Source organism: Malania oleifera, chromosome 11 (assembly GCF_029873635.1).
Source record: "Malania oleifera isolate guangnan ecotype guangnan chromosome 11, ASM2987363v1, whole genome shotgun sequence".
Classification (NCBI taxonomy): domain Eukaryota; kingdom Viridiplantae; phylum Streptophyta; class Magnoliopsida; order Santalales; family Ximeniaceae; genus Malania; species Malania oleifera.
The window spans coordinates 28,059,097-28,085,589 of NC_080427.1; the positions used below are offsets into that span (position 1 = coordinate 28,059,097).

Consider the following 26,493-nt stretch of genomic DNA (forward strand, 5'->3'; position numbering starts at 1 on the left):
CGGTAGTGGACACCCGGGACGTACCCAAAAAAAAAAAGAAATACTTACATTAACCCAAAAGGTCGTTTAATATAGCAATAGCAACCATCATAAATATACAAACCTTGGACCACCATTAACCCAAATCTACATAAGAGGACAAAAAAAGTACAATGAGATATGGGGTTGACACTCGGCACAGTGGAATAAGGAAATTTGTCTCCTCGGAGACATTTGAAACTATGAAACTGTGGAATAAGGAAATTTGAAATTCCATTTCTGAAACCCTCGACTGCACCCCCATGTTTCAAGTAATGGTAGCAATTCCAGATACAAAAATCATACACTTACCATGCATGATGTTCATGCATGCATACCCATAAACCCCATAAAGCTCTACAAATATCAAGAGCGAACAAAATTTGTGCAGGTGTATTTATATGTATATAGGAGCAAATGCTGCATGCATGCACACAATTTTCCAAGAGGAAATTTGCACCCGAGGTAAGTGCAACAGGGTCTCTCTCTCATAATGACATTAGTAGACGAAGATCGTCTATCGTGACCTCCCTCCGGTCCTTTCGTTTCCCCCTTTCAAAAGCTTCCCTCGCAATCTCCTTCTTCCTCTCCTGAAATTGCAAGATCCTCTCTTCGATGCTGTTTTGAACGATCAATCTGACAATCTTTACCTCTTCCTTCTGCCCAATACGGTGGACACGGTCCATGGCCTGTTCCTCGACTGCTGGATTCCACCATGGCTCCAATAAATAGACCACAGACGCAGCAGTAAGGTTTACACCAGCTCCAGAAGCCTTAAGACTAGCTAGCAGCACAGTGGGCCCATCTGGTCCTGAGCTTCCAAATTCTTCAATTACTACAGCTCTCCGTTTTGCACTCATCGACCCGTCCAAGCGCAAGGTCTTAAAACCAGCAGCCTTAAGCGGCTCTTCAAGCAAAATTAACATCTTCCGGAACTGTGAAAAAACCACAGATTTTGTCTTCGGGTTTTGATCCCTTGATGCTGACAGGAGTTTTAAGAGAGTAGATACTTTAGAAGATGTCGATGTTCCGGATGAGGGTATTGCAGAATCGTCAGTGTGTTCTGGTGGGGCTGAAAATAGGTCAGATTCTGACAATGGACGGCGGCAAAGTGGGCACCACGGTTTGGAACGTTTCAAGGTTTTTAAGATGCAAGCTCGGCAAAAGATGTGAGCGCATGATGTAATAATGGTATCAGTTGGTTGACAGATGCAAATTGGGCAGTCAAAATCCTCTCCATCTTGTAGCATCAAGACCATCTTTTTCAGCAATTCCGGATTATTGGATACATCTGCATGATTTTAAAGAGTATGAAAACACATTAACATCACACGTAAAAGATCAAGGGCAGCGAGAGAGATGTTTGTAACTTTGAGGAAATTACATTGCTTTGAGACCTAAAAAAGAACATTGAAAAGAAATATCATCTTGTTCCATGATATGCCAATTTTTTTTCATAATCATAGTACAATGAAAACTAAAGGTTAAAAAATCCAAATGCTAACAGTCAATGAGATCTAGGATCATCAGCCAAATTATAGCGTCATCATAATAGATAATATGCAACTGCATAGGCTAAATTCTCCACCAACACCATTGAATTAGAATATTTTCTTATTATGGTTCATGAATGTGTGGGCAGTATATATCGGGGCGAGCTTACTGCTGAGTGCCCATGCTCAAACATTTTGCAAGTGATGCCAAAAAAATATCTTTTTTTTTATGCATAAATAAAGCAATGGTGCAGAACAAAAAATAAATATATATATATATATATATATATATATATATATATGAATCAAGAAATTTTCTTAGAAAATGTATTAAGCATGAGTTTTGTGGACGGTGTTTGTTGTGCTTGTGTTGCCATAAGATCAAGTTCAAAAGCTCAATACAGTGTTTGATTGTGCTTGTATTGCCATGAAGTAAAATTCTAGAGCTCAACAAAAAAGGTTTGGATTTCAACAAAACAGTACAATTACAAGCATTTTGATATTAAAATATTAAATCGAGTGGAATGCAAAATCTCTCAATCAAGATCGAAATTTTTTAGCAATTAATCTCATTTTAGAAAAAAAATGTGTTTCAAAGTTCAAACTGCAATCTAACTAGTCCACAAAATACAGACAAGCATTTAAACCCCCTACAATTAACTAAAACACTGGTTAAAGACGCTTAGATGGTTTGGGCATTTGAATTGTAGCCCTAGTAGCGCACTTGTGAGAAGGAGTGAGTACGTTATTGTTTCTAACATGAAAACGGATAGGGGTGGGCCTAAAATAACCTAGCCCGAGGTAGTGAGGAAGGATTTAATAGCTCTAAATCTAGTAGAGAAAAATGCTCTTGATCAGCTGAATTGGTAGAAACGGATTCATATAGCTTACCTCACTCTTTTTTTTTCTTTTTTTTTTCTTTTTTTCAAAAAAAAAAAGAGGACGGCACCTCCTAAACTTTATTAAAAAACCCCTCACTTATGGCGGAGGAAAATCGTGGTTACAATTTTGAGACTTTGGGACAATAAAAACAAAATTCCAAGACCCTAAAACTAACTTAACCAACATAAACCAAACCAAAAAACCAAACACCAGCAACCAAAAAACTAAGAAACTAAACCACTAAAATTGTAATAACACAAAACATCATGAGCGCAAAGAAGGAAAACCCAACAAGTCCAATTGAATCATTCCCCTAACTTGCTGAACAAGATCATCTTGACAACTATATGATCGAGAAATACCAGATTCACCTTATTTGACAAATAAATTTGCACTTTTATTCGCCTCCCTGTAAACATGTTCCACTTTGAACTGTATGCCTCTTAATGCTAGCATAAGTTCTTCCCACAAATCCCATAAGTTCCAAAACAAGCACTTCCCAGAATTTATCCACTGAACCAACAAAGCAGAGTAACATGCAATCTCCACTTGATCAAATCCGAGATATTTGCACATATTAATCCCTAAAATAATCGCCTTCAATTCAGTCATGTTATTTGTTACATAACCCAATAATGAGGAAAAAGTTGTTTTAAATAAATCTTTTTTATCTCTTATCATGCCTCCACCACCACAATTCCCTAGGTTACCTCTACAGCTCCCATCCACATTCAACTTAACCCAACCTATCCCAAGTTTACACCATCTGACAACACGAGGAAGACGAACCTCCACATTTTTTACTTGAATATCCAAAGCACGAAGGACAACAATATCTGTGCAAGCAGGTGCACATTTATTTAACTTGTCTGAAATGGATCTCAGCCAATATTTAATATCAAGCCACACAGTTCTCAGCGAATCATGAATTAATTCCATCCTGGCTCTACATCGACGGTCCAGAGTCTGCAAATGATGAGACTAGGTATAAGACCTACCAAAATGCCTAACTGTGAGGCCCATCTTGCACAACTAAACTAGAATGCCTCACTTAGTGGGACCTAGCGCTTGTTATTATCGTTTCTGTACAATTAACTAAAATACATAATTATACAATGAACCCTAAATAATTAATGAACATTAAACAAAAAAAAAAAGTAATTTAAAACATGAATCCTAGCCTCTTAAGTCTACCTAAAATAAATGCATCGAATAAGACTAGCAGTCACGGTTTTCTATCAAGGCATCTTTGTCCATATGATAGAATATTACCAACCATGCTAGAGAGAAGACCTATGTATTTTACAATTTTACAAGGGAAAAAAACATAATCTTCAACCATGCCATGCCCTTATTTAAGGACTTTAACAACATGAGGTTAGGCCCACGGGTCCAGTTAGGAAAGGAATCTATATCCAAGACCATGGGGCCTTCAAAAAAATTGAGTTTAAAGAGTACTTGATGAGGGACAACACCAAGGATCTACATCCATGAGAGAATGTAGGAGAAAAGAGATAGAGGAAGAGGGGAGAAAAGAGAGACAATGAGGAATCACATAATTCAATTCAAATTCAACAACCAACTTCCACATTGCTCTCACACATTATTTATAAGAAAGCCTCTAAAATATGAAATTACACATCTACCCCTAAATCTAGATAAAATTACAAACATGCCCCTAAAAATACACAAATATTAAAAACAAGCCCCTAAATACACATAATCATGTACTAACTAAACTAAACACACAACTAATTGTGAACTAAACCCAACATTCCAACAATGCCTTTCTTCTAAACTATTCTCCAACAAGGATCTTCCCATGGTCGGTCTTGTCCATTAAATCTTCCATATATCATTAATCGCACCATAGACTTGAATTAAGAACAGGCATTAATGCACATGTCAAGAATGACAAACTCAACAATAGGAATATTTGAAAGACTTTGGATGTCTTTGAACATATGTTTTTCTAGTGTATGTTGGCGTAACAAGGCTTAATCTCGGTTTTGATAATGACAAACTAAGGAATCTAATTGTACTTTCAAGTGAATTTACAGGTATTATATCTTACAAGCACAATAGATCACATTTAAGTTTAAAAGCCATGAAGAAAACAGGCTAAATAAAGATTGGCTTGAGCTTGGATGAAAAGCTTCAAGACATGAAGACTTACAGTTTATTTCATGTATAATGTATTAGAAGTTTCATGTAAGTACTTCTCAAGTTTAAGTTTGTTTATGAAGCTCATAGAATAGATTGGGACTTAAAGACTTGTTTTAAACAACTTGAAATATTTTTTCAAAGTCCAAATATCTTTTCAAATGAATACATATGATTTATGGAATCAAAAATAAAATGAAAAATGAATTTCAGAATGTTTAGTCGACCGAATGCAGTAAATTGAACAACCTGGTTTAGCATCAGTGAGTTCGGGCGACTAGACACATGGTTCAGTCGACCAAATGGGTACTGCTATTGTTAAAGCCCAGACAGTGTTGGTTTGAGAGATTGAACCTAAAGTTCAGTCGACTAAAGAACTACTTCCTGATTCGAAATTCATGTTTTTAATTGGTTCGGGCGACCGAACTACCAGTTCAGTCAACCAAAGTGCGTGATTTATTTAGCGAACAACACGATTTCTTTCCGTTTTCAAAAGATATTGCTACCAAAATTTAGGCAAATGGTCAGAATTCAAACCTAACTATTTAAGGCTAACGCTAATCATGTTAGGGCAACCTCATAGCTCGAAAATTCATTGATTTCATTCTTGTAATACAGCTGTGCACCATTCATCTTCGCTGCAAAGTATTTTCTGGTTTTGTTCTTCAATTTCTTATCTTTCAATCCAGAAAAACCTAGCAATCTCTTGAGCTTCATCAGCAAGTTTATCTTTGAGAGTATCCTATTGATTTTAAAGTGTACAAATTCGCTCTTTGTGAGAGTTTCATTCTTGTACGAAAATCTGCTACTGTTTTGTTTATAAACGATCGATTCAGGTATTGAATCAGTGACAAGCAAGAGGGTGTTCTTGCTTGAGAGGTGCTCCACCTACTGAAAAGAGAGGTGCTCCACCTATTGAACGGAGAGAGTTATTAAAATCCTCATAGCGGGTTGCTTGAGGCAAAGACGTAAGCACGTTGCCGAACCTTGTAAAAAATCTCAGTGTCATTCTTATCCCTTATCTCTCTATTTTTTGCACATATATATTGATCTTTATCTGTTGTGAATATTTTAGTTCGATTTGGGAATGCTATGAATGAATATATTTGATTTGTGGATGCCTTGGATGATTTAAATAACATTGTGAACAAACTCTGCTGTAGCTACACATTCAGACTTGGTTTAATTTGCTGGGATTGCTTGGTATTGGTTGATTAATTATTTGAATACAAGAAAAACTATTTGTGATTGAACATATTGTTATTGGCATTAATTTGCCAAGGATTTTGTTAATATTGAGATTTGATTTCATACTTAGGATTGTTGATTAATATAGTTGTTCGCTGATTAGATTTCCGTGGTGATTAAAATATTTAAGGGTACGTGGTAAATAAGTTTTAAAATTAATAAGTTTCCGCACAATAATTTTAAAATATCAAATTCAACCCCCCTCTTGGGATTACACCTTCACTTTCAGTGTCATCAAGAATGACAAACTCAACAACATATTTGTTGTCTTGATTGGTTGGTAGAACAGTTTAATTTTATATTTTCATGATTTTAGTGAGAGACGTGTTTATGAGGGTGGCAAATGAATCAAGCCACTCACGAGTTATTAGGGAGCTCAACTCAGAAAGAGATCATTTGGGCTCATCTATTATCCAAATGAGGAATCCCCAAGCCCAGTTTTCAAGCTCATTTTGGCTCATGATCAGCTCGATTATAGGCTCGACAGAGCTTGTTTATTGGGCTCAAATTAGACTCGTTAAGAGACTCAGTAATGGGCTCATTAATAGACTCAAATAAAGTTTAGAGTGGGCTACGTGCTTATCACTATAAGTTGGCCAAGCCCAATCCCAAGGCTAAGGCCCAAAGATCAAGCCTAGCAATGCTGCACCTGTAGAGCTTAAAGAATCAAACAAATTAAAAGAACAAGCAAAGCCAAGCCTAAGCCTACAAATGAGTTGAGCCTAAGCTTGAGCCTGAGCCAATAATTTAAATTCCGAGCTGATCCTAAGCTCAAGCCGATTTTTTCCTCTACCCAGCTGAGCTTAACATGCTAAAGCTCAGCTCAGCTCGTTTGCAGCCCCTATGCGTTATCATGTCCTTGAATCACACCCAAATCATCAAATTCATCAGAAGAACTATCACCATTAAAATTTGAGACATCTAGTTTAATTCCCTTGCTCAAATGATCATTTTAGCCTACACGCAACTCAAAAGCATGAGGGACAGCAGCTCCACCACCCTCTTGTTTGTTAGGAAAATCCATCAGTCTTTTACCTAAGGCTGCAACTTAGGTTGTTAGCGTATTCAAAGTGTTGGTAATAGTCTCCAAGGCATTCTCTGTGCTTTGTACCCTACCAAACAATAATTTTACCTTCGCAGTTAACATTAGTCACCATGTTGCAATTATACATCACCAAAGACCCTTAAAAAAGCTGCTAACAATCCTCGGTCTATTCTTGCAAACCATAAATCTTGTTCTTAATGTTCAAGAAACTATCTTCAATTACATGTGGTCTAGACTCCATGCAAAAATTAAACAAATTCACAAAGAACTTACTCTTCAGCCTCAACTCCATGTGCAGGAACAAGGTCAAACACATAGGAAAATGAAGAGGTGGCATGAACTACATTGCATCCTGAATAACCACGGGAGAGTATCAGAAAGATCCTTGAACTGCAAACAGCATAGAAGGCTCCTCTAATAAAATAACAAGTCTTCCAAACAAGAAAGCAACAAATTGCTGCTCATTCTTCAGTTTAGAAATGGACAATTGAGGCGGAAGAGTAAGCTCATTGAGAAACATATCAGTCCGAGCAGTTGGCAACTCATCTTGAGGTTCATTGCAAGTCTCAACAACCAAATTTTCCTAGCAAAAAAAAAGTCTCAACAACCAAGTTTGGTGACAAATCAAGGTCCATTTCTGGCCTAAAAGCAGCAACAATGTTTAGGGTCTCTAAAGACAAGTCTAAGGTTGTATTGTGATAATAAGATGAATGACTCATGTCCAGTTAAGACTAAAAAAGTTGTGCACTAATAATATATAAATCACTTATGTAGCTATGAAACTCAATTATTCAACAATTTGCATGATAAACTTCTAATATTTGATTGTCTATCCTCATCAATTTGAGTTTTCTCTTGGACTTCTTGGGTGGGCCTATGACTACCTCGAGGCCACATAGAAATTGATCTAGGCTAATGAAACTCTTTAGTCTTTAACATTAGAAGTGGTGTTATGGGTGGATAGCTGGAGATCAGCTCTCAAAGCCACATGGTAAGCCTCAAATAGAGTGGTGGGGCATTTTCAGTTTTGCAAAGTATTTCTTTTTATAAAAAGAAGAACATACATTTAGAGAGAATGAGAATACAAATAGAAGAAGATGAGAAATCCTCAAAAAAGGGGAACTAAATAGAAAGAAAAGTAGAAAAAAAAACCATAGCTGAACTGCCCACCCTCGGGACAAAAAATAAAAATAAACAAAAGCTGCCTAAGAAAGTCCCTTTCTAAACCTTTTCCATTGTAGTTAGAGCACTGCAAATTGGCCAATTCCATCCCAATCAGGTAACCACAAACCAACTTTATCTAGCAAATGTTTAAAGCAAGACCCAGGAAGAGGCACAAAACCAGCCTCGGTCTACTCAATCTTGCCTCATTCCTCGCCTATTCCATCATACTCTGGAGCACAACTCTCTCTAAGCATCCACTGAAGGTAGAGACTTATAGGAAAACCCCCTGATGAATCAAAAGAGTCTGGTCCAAGCCCAAGTTGTTCAAAAACCTCATCTATAAGTGACCCTCCAACATAATAAAAAACACTATCCAGCTCATCCTCATTGAATACAACACCCCATTTTCTTATTCTCCATAGAATATCCTCACTAACCACACTTGCTTAAATTCATCACTCAACAGTTTTTTGAACACAATCACCACTCTAGGTTCCTCACTAAGAGCGCACCCATACACAAGGTCTCTAAATTTTACGTAAAAATTAGTGAGTGGAAGAAAGTTGCCTAAGACTACATAGTTGGTCCACTAATTGCTCCCTATAAGAATGTGGAGCTTATTTCTCTCTTAATATATATATATATCTCTCATTTCAATCCATCAGGTAACAAGTCGTTCTCCAAGATTAATTTTGTCCCTTACAACTTTTTTGCCAGTATTATTTTACCAAACCAAGAAGCTTTGAACTAGAAAAAAGGTAGATATGCTAGTGATTGCACAATCCATAGCAATTAAAAAAATTATCCATGTCACCCAACCAATCAAAACTAAGTACTTGGACAACCAACAAAATCACTAGGGCTTCTACATTCCATCATTGTTGAGAATTGCCAACTAGGTGGGAACTAGATATGTAGAATTGACTCTCTTTTTCTTTTATTTTACGAAAGATAAAATATGGATCAACAAAAATTCAAACAAGCACCAATTAAATAAGTAACATTAAATCAATTTCTGTGAAATCCATGAAGTGTAAGCTTCTGCAACATTGCCAAAAGTACTTGCGTGGACTTCGTAGTTCTAAGAGATTCTTTAAATATTTCACTTGAATTTCTCACAGATGCTCCAAGAAAACTCCACTAATAAAATTGAAAAGGGCACTAGCATATTGAATTCATCCTTCAAATATATGCATCAAACAATCGAAGTTGCATTTTTCGACCAAATATCAAGATCTTGCAAGAAAACTAATTTGTCGCATTAAATCTCAAAATATCACAGCTAAGCATTAATTTACAAGTTCGGGCAAACCTTCAAAATACTGAAATTTGCATTGATAGTCCAATATCCTACGGTAAGGTCAAAATATCTTGAAGCCAAGTTAAAATATCATGAAAAATCCAAATATAGTGGCTAAAAACTCAGTTTCTCATGATCCTCAAAGATGCAGACGACACTGGCAGTTCCACACGTGTATCGTCCGGGCGTGGGGTGCATGCACTGTCAGTGGTGGTTGTCTAACAATGGTCTTCCAGCTGGTGGTAGATCAAGCAATGGTGAGTTTGTTGGTGGAGGTGGTGCGTTAAAGTAACTGCAGCAAGGTGGGAACTGATGGTGTTGGCAACCAGAAAACCTACAGATGACGTGTGTGGCCAACACTGCTCATGAGATGGAGGTGAATTTTCAGGAGGGCCTTTTTTGGGATTTCTGTTTTGATGCAGGTGGAGGTGTAGCAAAAAACTTCCAGCAAAAGGGGTGTAAAATGAATGGTCTGCTATTGTAATTTTGGAGAAAACTTGCAGATTTTGAAAAGTGCTAGCACAATTGTCTACTTATGGCTGAGTGGGAGGCCACTAGTCTATGGCAACAACTGCATATAGTAGGTGAAAATTGGATCAAAGGGTTGGGTTATGTGTGATTGTTTTGGAGAATGACGCAGAAATTCCAGCAGTTGATGATTGTGGAATGGAATAAAAGTAGCTATGATACCAAATTGATGTAGGAAAGGAACAGAAAATCAGAAACACACACACACACAGAGGAGAAGAAGGAACAAAGGAGAATAAAAAAGAAAACAGCAGGGTAGGGAGAGTTTAGAGACAGAACAGGAACTAGAGATGCAACAGAAATCAGAGACAGAACAGAAGGAGAACAGACGGGAGAAGGAAAAGAGAAGGAAGAAGGGGAACCAGAGAAAGAGAGGCTACATGAGAGAGGGAAAAGCAGTCTTGAAATATGAACTCAAATCTGGTAACTGTGTCATACAACTCACAACCAAAGTACTTATACACCCACATAACTAAAACAAATAACTACAAAATAACCCCATAATACTTAAAAATACACAAGTAGCCCAAAATTGATTAAACATCGATAATAATCAATACTTTTCCAAACTAAAATAAAAATCCTAATTCTAAAACTATAGCTACAATATAAGCATCTAAAGTTCTCCGTTGGTGGGTTCTCCATCAGAAGGTTACGACGAAATTGGGGCATGGAGAGGCTCGTCATGCAGGAACAGGAACGAGATTCTGTGTGGATGTCCCAGTGGCACTGTTTTGGCTTATCTGGAGAGAGAGAGAGAGAGAGAGAAACTCTAAAGCTACTGAAGGTGTTAGGTCTTCCTTGGAGAAACAAAAGAGTAAATGAGTCTCTGTCCTACATTTTTGGGTGAAGGGTTTTTATACAGCCTTCAATCCTGTGTCTAGTTCACAATGGACCTGCGTCTGATTTTCTTTCAATGTTTTGCCCTCTCGTACTCGATATTTCTCCTTTAGAGACTTAGTCATATAACTCTACTCCAAAATGAATATATATGCACAATTGCACATAGCATATCCGGATAGAAGCAAATAAATGAAAACCTTTTTAAAGCTGGATATACATTGTTGGCCCACAACCTAATAGCTGAAGCTTTAAGGTAAAGTGGTAACCTAACATGTTATTAGAGCTGATTTCTAGGAGGTCCTGGGTTCTAGTCTTATTGCCCGTGTTTATAGTGTGGTGTTTAAAAATTAATATATTCTCTGTAATGGGAATTATCTATTGTTTGTTTATCCCTCCACGTGCTATTGGGCTGCACGTGCAGGGGAGTGTGTTAAAGCTTAGTATACATTGTTGGCCCACAACCTACCAGCGTAAGCTTTTAGGTGAAGTGGTAATCTGACAAACCTCATTGAGCTAAGACAAACCTAGGTTCCATAATAGAAAATCAGCAACTTGCAACAAATTACCCAAAAAAAAAAAACAGGAAAAAAAAAAAGGTGAAGACTTGCAATACCTTCAATATTGTTAGATGCAACTAGCGATTTGAGATCTGATGGGCACAGAGCTACATCAGTACAGATCTGACGAAGTCGCAAAATAATACTGAGCACTGTAGAATAGTTCACCACAACACTACCAGAAGTTATATAACTCTGGATAAATCCCTTAGCATCTTGTTCCAAATGATCATACAATTCACGCTCCACTTCAGAAAGTTGCAGAAAACAGGTCTCCACAGTTTTAGGTGGCAATCCAATCAAACCTTTATCTTTTGTTCTCCGCAAAGAAATTGTTGCCATCAAAACCTTTAAAAAATACATTACATAATTAAATTCAGTATGAATATGACTCATTTTTGTAGAGATGAAATATATCTGAAAAATGCAGAATGCAGCATGCAATCAGAAAACCAAATAGAGCAATACGCAAATAATATGATATTTCCCCTTTAATGGAATCCATAGGGCCTCACATTCCATAACTGGCCATCTCAAACCCCACCTCTCCAACTCATAGTTCTAAATGGCATACGTAGGAAGCATGGTGTAACAGAAACAGGTGTGGCAGAATGCAGACGTAGCTATGTTACATAACAGGAAGCAGGTATAACTGCCGTGAACTATTTGTCAAACATCCACAGCCTTATCCATGTCATGGATTTGCATGTTTTAAGTCCCTAGCCCTTCTTATTTAGATTTTTAATGTATTTTGGATCCTTGGTTATTGGCTCAACTAACTAACAATGTTTAGTGAGTAGTGAACTTTCTATAGGTCTTAGAAAAGATACCGACAGAAAAATTATATTTATTTTTTCTGTTTTCATTATTTATGACCACCAATTGAAATGGACCATTGACTGATCATGTATGCGATATTTTTTTTGTATAATAAAGAAATATATCAAGAGAGAAGAAAAAGAATTACATGCTAAAAGAGTGCCAGAAATAAGAAAGTAAATTAATAAAAAAAAAAACCAAAAAAGGGAAATCAGAAAACCTAACACAAACTAAGGAAGCCCCTTCTTAAACCCTTGCCAATGTAATTGATAAAAGACTTATAATTAGCCAACTCACGTTAATCCTTTTCTCCCCATTCTTTCACCACAATCCAAACGAACCTCTTTCCTTCCAGGAACAGTCCATAAACCAATCTTTTCCAACAATTTATAAGCTTCAATATCCTTTCCATTAATCCCCTCTTAATTGTTTTTCTGATTCTTTCTTCTGAAATTCTCATACTACAAATTAGAAAACCTTTGATTTCTTTGTGAGCTTTGTTGCAAATTGTTGTTTAGAGTATATAGCAATTTTATTATTGTACAAAATCTGCTTTGCTGTGAGTAATCTAATTGAATGAACTATTGATTTGCTATTTTGCAATCTGACAACTAATGGATAGAGTTGTTACCTAGCGAGAGGGTTTTCTTGCTAGAGAGGGGTCTCCACCTTCCAACGGAGAGAGACTGCTCCACCTATTGAACGGAGTGGACAAGGAAAATCCTCACAGCAAGTTGCTTGGGGCAAGGACTTAGGCGGGAAGACGAACCTTGTAAAAAATCCGTGTGTTCAATCTTCTTTCCCTAACTCTCTTTAATTTCTACACTTATTAACTGCTGTGTATGTTTTGAATTTATTGGGAAAATTGGTTGAATGCTAAGTTTGGATGTGGATCACTTTGAATAATTAAATTAAGATTGATTGGCTGCGGTAAAGCTATTTTGGTTGGTTAATTGTTCGACCATAAGAAGCTTACTTGTTTGAGTTATATTGTTGAATCTTGCCTTGAATACATACTTGCTCATTGTTTAAAATTCAGAGTAGTTATTTAAATCTGCTAAAGGCAAAATTCAGATTATGTTTTTAAATTTCATATATACCTAGGATTGCTTTATTGGTATAGCAAGTCGCTGATTAGTTGATTGTGTGGTGATTGAGATTGTAATTGAAATTATTATAAAGGTTTAAAATAAGTCAAGCTTCGCATAATAAATTTTAAATATCCAATTCACCCCCCCTTGGGATTACACCGTACTTTCAATTGGTATCAGAGCATAGGTTGTAGCAAATCCTAATATGTATTTACACAAAGATCGTAATGGCAAATGTAGGTGTATCCCCGTTCGATGAAAGGCAATCTTCATCTAGACCCCCAATCTTCTGCAGTGTGAACTACACCTTCTGGAAACAAAGAATGAGAATCTTTTTGCAAACCATGGATTGGAGAGTCTGAAGAGTAGTAAACCAAGGTGACTATGTTCCTTCTAAGACTATAGAGAACAAGGAAGTTCCTAAAGAAGAAAATGAAATGAGTGAGACTGATATGAAACAATTACAAATAAACTCTAGTGCTATGAATGTCTTATACTGTGCGTTAGATGCAAATGAGTTTAACACAATAATGGGATGTAAGACTGTAAAGGAAATTTGGGACAAACTAGAAGTAACCTATGAGGGAACAATAGATGTTAGGGATAGTAAAATTGACATGCTCACCAGTGAGTATGGGGCCTTTAGGATGAACCCAAAGGAATCTATATCTAGTATGTACATTAGGTTCACTCATATAATAAACTCTCTAAACGCACTTGGGAAGAACTATTCGACTTATGAAATAATTAGGAAAATGCTTAGAGGACTTCCTCCTGTTTGGGAACCCAAGGCTACTGCAATAACTGAAGGCAGAAATTTAAAGAACACTACCCTAGGTGAACTCATTGGGTCACTTCTCACATCTGAGATGGCTATAAATGAAAGAACAACTGAAGTTAGCAAACATAAGAAATCCATAGCACTCAAAGCTTCCAAAGAAAGCTCGAGTGATGAAGAAGATGATGAGTTGGATGATGATGAAATAGCATTATTCACTAGACGACTAAGCAAATTCTTTAAAAATAATAAAAGATTTGCTAGAAAATTTAAAGGATCAAAAATGGACAAAGGTGAATCTAGTAAGAAATAAACAAAGTCAAAACCACCAACATGTTATAATTGTAAAAGGTAGGCCACACAAAACCTGATTGTCCACAGCTCAAAAAAGAAGCTAAGAAAAAAAAGAAGAAAGCAATGAACTACTTGGGACAACTCCAACACAAGCAGCTCGGAAAGCGACTCGAGTAATCAAGAGGTAGCCAACCTTTGCTTCATGGCGATAGATGATGAGGTAAATTCTTATTTAAACTCACTTATAGAATCTAGTGATGAATTTTGTAATAATTCGTGTGAAAGCATGCCATCTTATACCGAAATACAAACAGAATTGTTTACGCTACATAAAAGGTTCATTAGGGTGTCCAAAGGAAACATCACATTAAAAGGGCCAAATGAAATGCTAATGAACAAACTAGAGTCAACTCAATCGGCTGAAAAAGAGAAGGATTTGTATATTACTAAACTAGAAAGTAAAATTAACAAGATGGCCAAATAACTAGTGAGGTTAGAAGCAAATTGTAAAGATGTGAAAGATTCAAAAATAACCAGTCTTGAAAAAAAAAAAAAGACGACCAATCTAAAATCATTTATAATTTCACAAGAGGAGAAGAAAACTTTGATAAACTGGTTGGATCTCAAAGAATGTCATTACACAAGGAAGGCATAGGATTTAATGGAATTGAAAATAGGAAGAATAAGAACCCTCTACATTGGGTATTTTGTAAAAGCTTATAAAAACTATGCTAGCATTTCCTCAACTAATGCATATGCACACACCACATGTTTCTTATGTAAAGAGAAGGGACACATAAAATTTGAATGTCCATTTAAAAGGAAAAATGTTAAAACCAATAAGGTCTGGAGAGTTAAAAGTACCTCTAAAACAAACCTAAAAGGATCTAAGAAGGTTTGGGTACCAAAAGTAACATCTTAAATCCTTTTTGTAGGTATGTTTTAGGTCCACCCCATCAAAAGACAAGTTCACCTCGTTGACCCTAAAGCAAGGTGGACATGTCACTTTCGGAGATAATGCTAAAGGTAAAATTATCGGCATCGGCAAAGTCAGTAAGGAACCCCCCTTGATAATTGAAAATGTATTGTTGGTTGAAGGGTTAAAGCATAATCCACTTAGCATTAGTCAACTAAGTGATAAAGGTTTTGATATAACATTTAAAAATGACAAATGCATAGTTAAGAATACTAAAAAACATGAAATCCTATTTATTGCAAACCAGGTTGCGAACGTATACTGCATAAACCTTGAAAACTTGGTATCTCAAGAAGTTAAATGTTTCACAGCATTAAATGAAGCTAGTTGGCTATGGCATAGGAGACGAGGACACACTAGCATGGACCTACTGTCCAAGTTAACTAGAAAGAACTTAGTTAAGGGCTTACCCAACGCAAAGTTCATAAAACACAAAGTCTGTGATGCTTGCCAACTTGGGAAGCAAACCGAGACAAGCTTTAAGAAGAAGCAAAAAATCTCCATTGGAAGGCCATTGGAACTAATTCACCTAGACTTGTTTGGCCCCACTAAAACACAAAGCCTCGGAGGAAAGCAATATGCCTTCATCATAGTTGATGACTACTCTAGGTTTACCTAGGTGTTATTTTTATCCTCCAAGGATGAGGTGTGTAAAATGTTCACCAACCTATGTAAGAAACTTCAAAATGAAAAAGGGTATAGTGTTTTACACGTAAGAAGTGATAAAGATGGAGAGTTTAAGAACAAAGATGTTGAAAACTTCTGTGATGAAAATGGAATTTCTCACAACTTTTCAGCACTACGTATACCTCAACAAAATGGAGTTGTTAAAAGGAAGAATAGGTCACTACAGGAAACGGCTAGAACTATGCTAAATGAGCATAACCTGCCTAAATACTTTTGAGCTAAAGCGGTAAACACCGCCTGTTACGTGATGAACAGAGTGTCCATTAGGGCTAGTCTAGATAAAACCCCCTTCAAACTTTGGAAAGAGAAAAGACCAAAGATCTCATACTTCCATGTATTTGGATGTAAGTGTTTTGTCTTAAATGATAAAGGGGAGCTAGGAAAATATGATGCTAAATCTGATGAAGGAATCTTCCTAAGATATGCTGTGAATAGCAAAGCCTTTAGATTCTACAACAAAAGAACACTATTAGTTGTAGAATCCATATACATAGCATTTAATGAAGCTAATCCTTTATCTTCTAAATCTACTGATGTTGATGATCTAGACATAAGAAAAAGCTTAGAAGACCTAGCAATTCATGAAATCAAAGATGAGAGCAATGAAACTAAAGCACCATCTAATGATGACTCTCTAGAACAATCTGAATTGCCCAAGGAATGGAAATTCGCAAAGAATCACCCTAAGGACCAAATAATAGGTGAACCATCACGTGGGGTGTCCGCTAGATCTTCCCTGAGAGGCATGTGTAACCATTGTGCGTTCCTATCTCAAGAGGAACCTAAAAATATAAAGGAATCAATCAATGATGATTCATGGGTGGTAGCTAAGCAAAAGGAACTAAATCAGTTTGAGAGGAATAAAGTTTGGAAGTTAGTTCCTAGACCCATTGATCATTCGGTAATTGGCACTACGGGGGTCTATAGGAATAAAAAGGATAAAAACAGCATTTTAGGTCCGTAACAATGCTAGATTAGTAGCACAAGGTTATAATCAAGAAGAAGGTATTGACTATGATGAAACCTTTGCTCCCGTAACTAGAATAGAAGCAATTCTTATGCTACTAGCTTACGCATCTCACAAAAACTTCAAACTCTATCAAATGGATGTGAAAAGTGCATTCCTGAATGGATATATAAATGAAGAAGCATATGTAGCACAACCCTCAGGCCTTGACGACTTTAATTTTCCAAATCACGTGTTTAGACTAACAAAAGCCCTATACGGATTAAAACAAGCTCCTAAAGCTTGGTATGAAAGGTTGAGCGGCTTTTTGTTAGAAAACGGCTTCACGAGAGGTAAAATGGATAGTACCTTGCCTATCAAAACTAAGAGCGATGATAGATATGCTTATCATCCAAATCTATGTTGATGATATCATATTTGGTGCTACAAATGAGAACTTATGTAAAGAATTCACCACATGCATGCAAGCTGAGTTTGAAATGAGCATGATGGGCAAATTGACATATTTTCTTGGTCTTCAAATAAAACAAGCCAAAAATGGAACATTCATTAATCAATCTAAATACATAAAGGACTTGCTCAAAAAATTTGATATAGAAGGTGGCAAACTATTGGGAACCCCAATGAGCACTTCTATTAGTTTACATAAAGATGAGCAAGGAAAACCAGTAGATGTTAAGTACTACCGAGGCATGATTGGTAGTTTGCTCTACCTGATAGCTAGTAGACCTGACATTATGTTCAGTGTTTGCATGTGTTCTAGATTTCAAACAACACCTAAAGAATCACATCAAATAGCTGTAAAAAGAATTTTAAGGTATTTGATAGGTACTATAGATTTAGATTTATGGTATCCTAAAGATGCATCATTTGAAATGATCAACTACTCGGATGCAGATTATGTCGGGTGTAAAATAAACAGTAAGAGCACAAGTGGTCTTGCCACTTCTTAGGACGATCTCTGGGATCTTGGTTTTCCAAGAAACAGAATTTCATGACATTATCTACCGCTGAGGCTGAGTATGTAGCAGCAGGTAGTTGTTGTGCACAAGCATTGTACATGAAACAAATCAAGAATTTTAATTTGGAATATGCGGTTGTGCCTATTAAGTGTGATAATAGCAGCGCCATAAACATATCCAAAAATCCAATATCTCATTCAAGGACTAAGCATATTGACATAAGACATCATTTTCTTAGAGATCACATACAAAAGAAGGATATCACTCTCGAATTCATAAGCACAGATGAACAATGAGCGGATATTTTCACAAAACCTCTTCAAAAGGACCGTTTCATCTCAATACAACGAGAATTAGGATTATTGCATAGTGGGGAAGTGATTTGAGAGAAAGTAATTCATTAAGTTAAGTGTTTGGGTCAAAAGTTCAAGTTTGTTGAAATTTTCATAACTTCAGGCAACTGACCCATCACTCTCAGTCGACTGAACAGCTACTGACTTGTGTGTTTTTAAAGTCCAGGCACTTCAGGCGACTGAACCATTGTCCTCAGTCGACTGAACAACTACTGACTTGTTTTTTTCAAAAACCAAGGTAGTTCAGGCACCTAAACCGCGCAAATATATATACTGACTGTTCGCAAAAACCCTAGATTTTCGCACCCTCAAGCACTTGAACCCTGTTCCTTTCTCCTCTGTAGCTTCATCTTTCACTCTTTGGAGCTCTCCCACTCAGTTTTAGCTCCTAAACCTCCATTAAAGCTCCAAATCTTGCTTTATTCTCTTGATTTTAAAGATTTATCCGAACCATTTCTTCCAAATCATGCCTAGGACGAAAATTAGAGCAAACCGAAGCCAAACCTCAAGAAAGGATGATTCCGAGGCTATTCAACGGTGGCTCGTCTCTCCTGCGGCCAAGAGGATGTACAACAAGCATATTTGATCTACCGAACGAATCCTTGGTAAGATCGTAAATATTCCTTTTATGCAAGAGAGTTTCCCAAACATTCTCCATATGTTCAAAGTCTTAGGATGGAATAGATTTATTTCTTATCAACCAAGAGGCATTTACCCAAACTTGGTTTGATTATTTTATGCAAACTTGGAAAGGGCCGAAAACATGTATACCACCACAATCATGGACAAAGCATTCGCACTCACCCCACAGACCATTGCAACTAGACTTAGAATTCAAGAGTTTGAATGTCCTAATTTGGGACAATCATGGATAATGGACCATGACTTTACCCCACAAGAGTTCTTACATCTTATCATGACTGAACAACCCATATATTTTGGCCACCCACCTTTATATAGGCAACTGACCCTTAAGGCAAAAGTAATTCATTTGCTCATCACTTAAAATATTCTACCCAAGGACTTAAATTTCGATTTTGATGGAAATTACGTTGGTCTCAATTTACGGAAATTTCGATGGAAATTTCAATTTCGATTCAAAGAAATTACGGAAATTTATAGTAAATGATAAAAATTTACAATAAAACTATAGGAAATATTAGAATAGATGATTATGCTTAATATGGTATCAAAATACATTTAAAAAAAAATGCATATATGACAAGTTTTTAGTGTGTAGGATATTAAACTGCATATCGCAAAACAAACTATGAAATAAAGAACATTTAAATGATTATAAAGTTTTGAAGTTATTCATTTAATGATTTAAGGCACCAAATTATCATTTAAACTACATTTTCAATAAAAATCATACATTTAATAATCTAATACCACATGGACTTTCTTGGTGGCTCAAAGTCATCTCTCCTATCCCTATCATTAGGATTTCGAGATGACATATATTGTTTACAATAATCACTCCATGTCATATAATTTCCAAAATATTGAGTATAGATGTACATGTGTTGTTCATAATCCTTCGTAGTCATTTGGTTCATGGCAGTTTTTACTCGGCCAAAAGATCTTTGTGTACTAGAATTTCTTCTTGCAGGTTCTACTTGTTGTATATGTCCATAAGATTGTTTTGCATTTGCATACTGGTCGTACCCATATTCTTGGCCTATTTGTCCATACCCATAGGCATGTGGTTGTCAATTTCCATATTGTTGAGCCTGCTCATTTGCATATGAAAACAATTGGCCATATGTAGATTTTGAGGAGTTGTTATGTGTAGATTCATAATCACTATAACTATTAGGGTCATGCTCTATTCCTATACTCATAGATTCCATACTAAGGGAAAAGGGATCCTCTTCTATTTGATGCATCTTCCCTTTTCCCTTTATACGACTGTACTGCCTATCAACTGGACGTGTTTCTCTTTGTGAACCCATTTTCTAGTTGGGAAGGACATCTATATTCCACTTCTAGTCTATAATCTTGTCATCTTTCATTTCCTCCATAGTCCCCACCATCACCACCTTGCCCACTGCTACCATCGGGGTTAGATCTGTCACCACCAACATCATCGTTGTCATTACCATCATCATCACCACCAGAGGGCATAGTGGATGAAGTTCCATATCTAGACCCAAGATTCATTTGTGAATCATCACTACTAGATATTACTTCTTCTACCATCACCTAATTAACATCAATGCCAAAATCATCTCGTGCATGCCTAGCCATTTGTGGATGGGGACTTCTGTCTCGTTCATCAAGATGGGATGGTCTAATCCACTGAAAAAGTAGATACTCATCCTCATCACCCAGTTTAACTGATATGTCAAGAAGGCTCAAGGGATCTTGTTCAGCCACTTTGTCCATTTCGGCCTCCATATCTTTTATTCGAAGTTTCACATTGTAATAACAAAAAACAAGTTGTTGAAGTCTGGTGTAGGCTAGTCTATTTCTTTGCTTTGTGTGAATAAGTGCAAATGTGCTCCAATTTGTTCACAAGCTAATGAAGATGTGGTTTGTGACAAAATGTGCAATGCTAGCTTCCTTAGGATTGGACCACTTGATCCATACATCATCCACCAATCAGCTATTCAAGATATTTTAAGAACACAAATTAGTACTTAGTAGATTATACTTGAAGTTTGTAACTTTGTATTGTACATTTATATATAAATCTTTACCAGGTGCCATGGTTGCCAGCAGCTACTTCTCCAAAGCTTCTTTTAGCATCTCTAAACAGAATAATCTAAAAGAAAAATGTTATTGAATAATTAAACATGGATTAAGACTTATTTTATTTATATTTTATTTTAAAAATATACCTCATTTCCAATTTGATCTAGACCCAAGGAATGTAGCTCAAGGGTGTTAAAAACTTTGTGAATTGCATCAAGAAAATAAGGATCTTCCCCAACACCTTCTTTGTATTGACATTTTGGATTTAAAAAATAAGTTGTTAATTAAATAAAGTAAAATATAAATACGTAATAAGTATTTTGATATATGAATTTCTTGAAATTTATAAATATTTTATACCTACTGCATGAAGAGGATGTTCAAGGGTTCTTTCCCACCAGTCATTGATTACTTTGAGAACCCATCTTGCACTTCTTGCACCTACTTCAATGGCCTCTTTCATCACCCTTATTGCTTCAAACACAACTCCTCATGTTGGCCACACTTCACTATCAACTATACGCAATACTCGATATATAGGCTCATAAATGTTACAAACTTTTGCCACTCTATCCCAAAATTGATGGTTAAGAACTGTGCTTTCAATTTCACTACCCATTTTTGTTCGACTAAGAGCATGCTCAGCCCATTCATCATATGCGAATAGAGATTTTAAACCTAAGTTTTTTTTTTTGTAGGCTATCAAGGGCAATGTAATTTGTAGCAAATCGTGCGGCCCCTGGACGCACAATATCCACCTTGGCAGTGCTTCCTCATTTTAGCAAGCAACCATCAATGATTATATATAAAATTAGTGATCTATCTCCCCTACAAGATCGTTGTGCTTATTGCCTCTCTTTTTCCGATCTCCTAAAAAATGAGATCAATACAATGGGCAGCACAAGGAGTCCAATACAAGTTGAATTTTTTCATTAATTTTAGACCCGCTTTCTTGTAGACACTGCCATTATCGGTCACTACTTGGACAATATGTTGCTTTCCTACCTCTTGCACAACATGTTTTAATAGGGAATATATATTCATGGTCTTTTATTTTGTCAGAAGCATCTACCAACTTTGGAAAAATTGTGCTTCCTTTCGAGTAAACCATGAAATTTATGATGGATAATTTTATAGGGTCTATCCATCCATCACACATTATAGTGCAGCCATATGTGGCCCACTTTTCTTCACTTCTTCTATGTGGCCTTCCATTTCTTTTACCTCTAAATCAAGGTATTTTGTTCTAATTTCATAAGATGTCAATGGATCAACTCTTGTTCCAACTGATTGGCAACCTCATACCATGTTTTAAAAATAAGGTGATTTTACCTTCTCAGGTGGAACATTATCATATATAAAAAACTTTGAAATCAACCTTCATTTCTTCTTTTATTTTACCTCTTTTGAATAAATTTTTCAAGCTTTTTGGTTTTGCTATGTCTGACTTGTAATATTGAGAAGACTTTGAAATATATATGGCTCTATTTCTGGCTCTCTCACACTTTGAGATCGCCTCATCGAAGGTCGCCCTCCTCTACTACCAGCCCCTGAACTGCCTCCTTGTTGGCTACCTGCAAACCTACAAGATTGGTCTCTTTCCCATTCCATCTGTTTTGAAACATAGAATGTTTGACGATATACAGACCTTTCATAGGGAGAAATGTCAGGCCAGTATACAATATCGTCAACATCATCCTCTTCATCAATTTGTTGTGGTTGCATCAAGTTCTCACACAATTCATTTTTCATTTGATCCATTCTTTCTATTTTTTTTGCCTTAGTTGTTTTTCTATCTAAAACAATTCTCATTTCCTATTTAACTTTTGGAGGTACTTTGACACAAAATTTTATATTATATTGCGGGTCATAATTTGCTAAATGCATTTTTAATCTTGTTGCACCACCACTCTTCATTTGTATTCCGCAATATTGCAAATAAATTCATTCTTTACATTGGGCATCGAATACCCATGTTCTCATACTGGATTTTGTTTTCTTCCTTCAGACATTTTTGTAGATAATTTTACTTTCCTACAAGGTAACAACAATGAATCAAAAATTATGAGTTAAATTAGTCAACAATTTTAAAATAAAATTATTTGAGATGTTTTATTATCAATATAAAATTAATAAAAAGATAAACATTAAAATATTAAATTAAATTTACAAAATTTAATGATAATGCACAAAATTACTGATAAATTATGGAAATTAAATAAGTCAAATAAATGAAATAATTTAAACTATATTAAGCTAATAAGTAATTTAATTTATTTAATTACTAGGCTATAATGATTAGGTGTTAAATTACTCTAAATTTGTAAAAAAAAAAAAAAAAATGGATGTTACTCTACAATTTTAAAATAAAAAATATTTAGATGCTAAATAAAGATAAATTAATAACTAAGAGAAATATTAAATTATTAAATTAAAATTACAAAATTATTATTAAATAATAAATTTTTAAAATTAAAATATTCAAATAAATGAAATAATTTATTAATTTATACTATAATAAGATAATAATAGTAAATTATTCTAATTTTATTTGGTTACTAAACTTACTAGTTATTATTTACTATACTAGCAAATAGCAATGTAGGAGGATTAAGTGATTAAGGGGTAAATGGGACAGGAGGGCATTGTCATAAATATATTGGGGGGAAGGGAGATTTTGAGTAAATAAAAAATATAGGTAAGTTAAAACTTAATACATGGCATTTAAAACATAAACCACAAATTGCATTTAGTTCAGCCCTTTTATTTCGTGGAGCTGGCTGCTGCTCGTGGAGGGGGAGGGGGGGGCGACAGTGGACTCGAATCTCTCATCTCTCGTCTCTCGGTTTCTTGCTCGCAGCTCTGCGAGAGCCTCAGCCGAAAGGAAGATTGCAGGCTTGCAGCAATGGGAGTTCTTGCTGCTGGCTGCAACTGCGAGTGTGCGACAACAATGGAGGTGGAGGGTGAAGCAGTGAAGCCGAAGGCTAGAGGCAGAGGCTCGAAGGGTCAAAGCTGGAGGGGATCCAAAGGCTAGGGTTTTTCAGAGCTCGAATTTTAAAGGTGGAGGTAGGAGGCAGCTGGAAATTAGGAATCTAGGGTTTTTTTTTTTGAAGTTTGACGATGGAAGAAGAAGGCTTTGAGGTATGTATCTGACTACTGCATGAAGTTAATTTATAGAAATAAATTGTGTAGTGGAAGCCCATAGGCCTTTGATGAATTGGTGGAATTATTGGGTTGAATCTGCAGAGCATCTCTACAAGATATTTGCTTTTCACTGTATACACTCATGGGTTGCACAACTTGCACAATCACATGGGAAAAGCAAAATAAAGTCTGAGCATACTCAGAACAGCAATGACATTCCTCCCTCCAATTTTTTTTTTTTTATTTTCCCCCATGATTTCAAGAAAAATTTCGGAAGAAGAACCGAAATTTTTGAAATTTTCGAAATTTTAACAAAATTTCAGGCGATTTTTTACAAAATCAAATCTGTCTCTCAATTTCCTTTCGGGACCCCACAGAATTCAAAATTTCGGTCGAAATTTTGACATTTCGGCCGAAATTTAAGTCCTTGATTCTACCTAGGGTTGGGTCTCATGACCATCTATCCTACTTAGATTGTTTTGTAATGTGGTGTTTATACAAAGGCAAACACCTTGATCTTCCCCCGTTGATCCTCTGATGGATGATTTCAAAAGAGGAAATGAGGCGAGTTATTCTTTCATATGGAGGAATCCTGAACCTCATTTTTTATCTTCTCGGTGTTGCAAACTCATCCACCTTATTCATAAAATGCACATCCTATGATCACTTTTCATCCACTACTGTGAAACTCATGGGATATGAGTTGGACCGACTGACCAAGCACATGGATGGGTACCTAAGCCAAATAGAGTTCAGCAAGGCAATGTAAGATTACAGGAAGATCGGTCTTGTGGTCAAGAGCCACATCGTGATGCACCATCTGCTCCAGCTAGATTAGATACTAATGCTCCTTCGTGGTTCGTGGATTATCATCAACGCATGGACTCCCAGTTGAGCGCTTTTCGTGGCAATATGGATACAAAATATAATGTACTCCAGTCCAGTTTTTAGCTCGTTCGATCAGAGACTCACACGCATTGAGAGCCATGTGGGCAGTGCTTCCCCTTTGAAAGGAAAAGCTCCCACGGAGATGAGTTCGGGCGATGAGGACGACGATGATGATGAGGAGGAGACTTCTTCTGGTGGTGATGACGTTGATGCGGATTAGATATTTGTTTGAATTTACTTGATCAGAACAATTTGTGTTGAATATGGTTTTAATATTGTGACACTTTATCTTTTATTTGCTCTTAGAACTATTACTTATTTTCTTGTCATGAATGCTAAATACTACTGCTATTTTCTCCTGATTACAATATTCAAATCACTGTGTGATGCATGCTGGAAAGGATCTTATTGATTGTATATTGCATGCTGAGTTGATGGACATACTGCTGGATATATTGTTTTGAGAATTGCATGCTGACTACTGGAACTATTGTTTGTGAACTAAATGCTGGTCAATGGTCCTATTGAGAATTGCATGCTGGATTTTCTGTTTTATTCCTTTTTGTTGATGTCAAAAGGGAGAGAAGTTTAAGCAAAATGATAAGTTAAGCTGAATGTTACTTTGTTACTTAGGGAGAAGATTAAGCAAAATGATATGTTAAATGCTGAGATACGTTAAATGCTGGAGAAGATTAAGCAAACTGATAAGTTAAATGCTGAGATAAGTTAAATGCCGAATGTTGCTTATAGGAATATGATATTCAGTGGGAGAGATACATGTGATTTGCTGAAGTAATATTGAAAATAAGCTATGAATACATGTTGTATGCTGAAAATTCTGAAATATGTTATATGCCAAAATTCTGATATAGCTATGTTGAAATTCTGCAATAGCTATGTTGAAATTCTGAAATAGCTATGTTGAAATGCTGAAATAGCTATGTTAAATTTCTAGAATCTGATGTTATACTTATAAGCTAAGTTGATGTAATACTTGCAAGCTGAGTTGGTTATTCATGTTATTCTTGGAAAATACATTTTTTAAATGACTTGTTGAGGACAATCTTTCTGAAAAGGAGAAACACCAAATCACGGTTAAGCTTCAACAAGTACACGTATATTGATTATGTTTTGTGTTTCATCCTTATTGTGAGGGGGAGCCTTATCAAGGCGACCTCTTTTGCTCCTTATTTGTCATCATCAAAAAGGGGGAGATTGTTGGCCTAACAAGGCTTAATCACGTTTTGATGATTATAAACTACGGATACTAATTGTACTTTCAAGATAAATTTCTGGTATTATATTTCTCACAAGCACAATGGATAAACCTGCTAAAAATTAACAAAAGCTCAACTTAAATTCACAAGTCACGAAGAATACAAGCTCATTGAAGTATTGGTCAAGCTTTGACGACGTTAAAGCGATATGACATGAAGACTTAGGATTTACATGTATTTAAATGTTCTTAGAGTCTCATTTAAGTACTCTTAAACTTCAAAATTGTGATTGAAGCTCTTAGGAATAAACATTGGACTTAGAGACCTGTTTAAAATTCCGGAAAATATTTTTACAAGTCCAAATATCTTTTCAAAGTAT

At 36.0% G+C, this 26,493-nt stretch overlaps 1 protein-coding gene across 1 annotated transcript in view; it reads right to left on the reverse strand.

Annotated features, from left to right (window-relative positions):
• Positions 1-235: 235 nt before the first annotated feature.
• Positions 236-26,493, reverse strand: part of LOC131168174 (putative SWI/SNF-related matrix-associated actin-dependent regulator of chromatin subfamily A member 3-like 1) — a 56,942-nt gene continuing 30,684 nt past the window's right edge. The window contains exons 2-3 of the mRNA XM_058127442.1: positions 11,298-11,589; positions 236-1,309 (exon numbers count right to left, since the gene is read on the reverse strand). Of these exons, the coding sequence (XP_057983425.1) occupies positions 507-1,309; positions 11,298-11,589 (1,095 nt within the window). The 3' untranslated portion in view covers positions 236-506. The remainder of the gene's footprint in view (positions 1,310-11,297; positions 11,590-26,493) is intronic.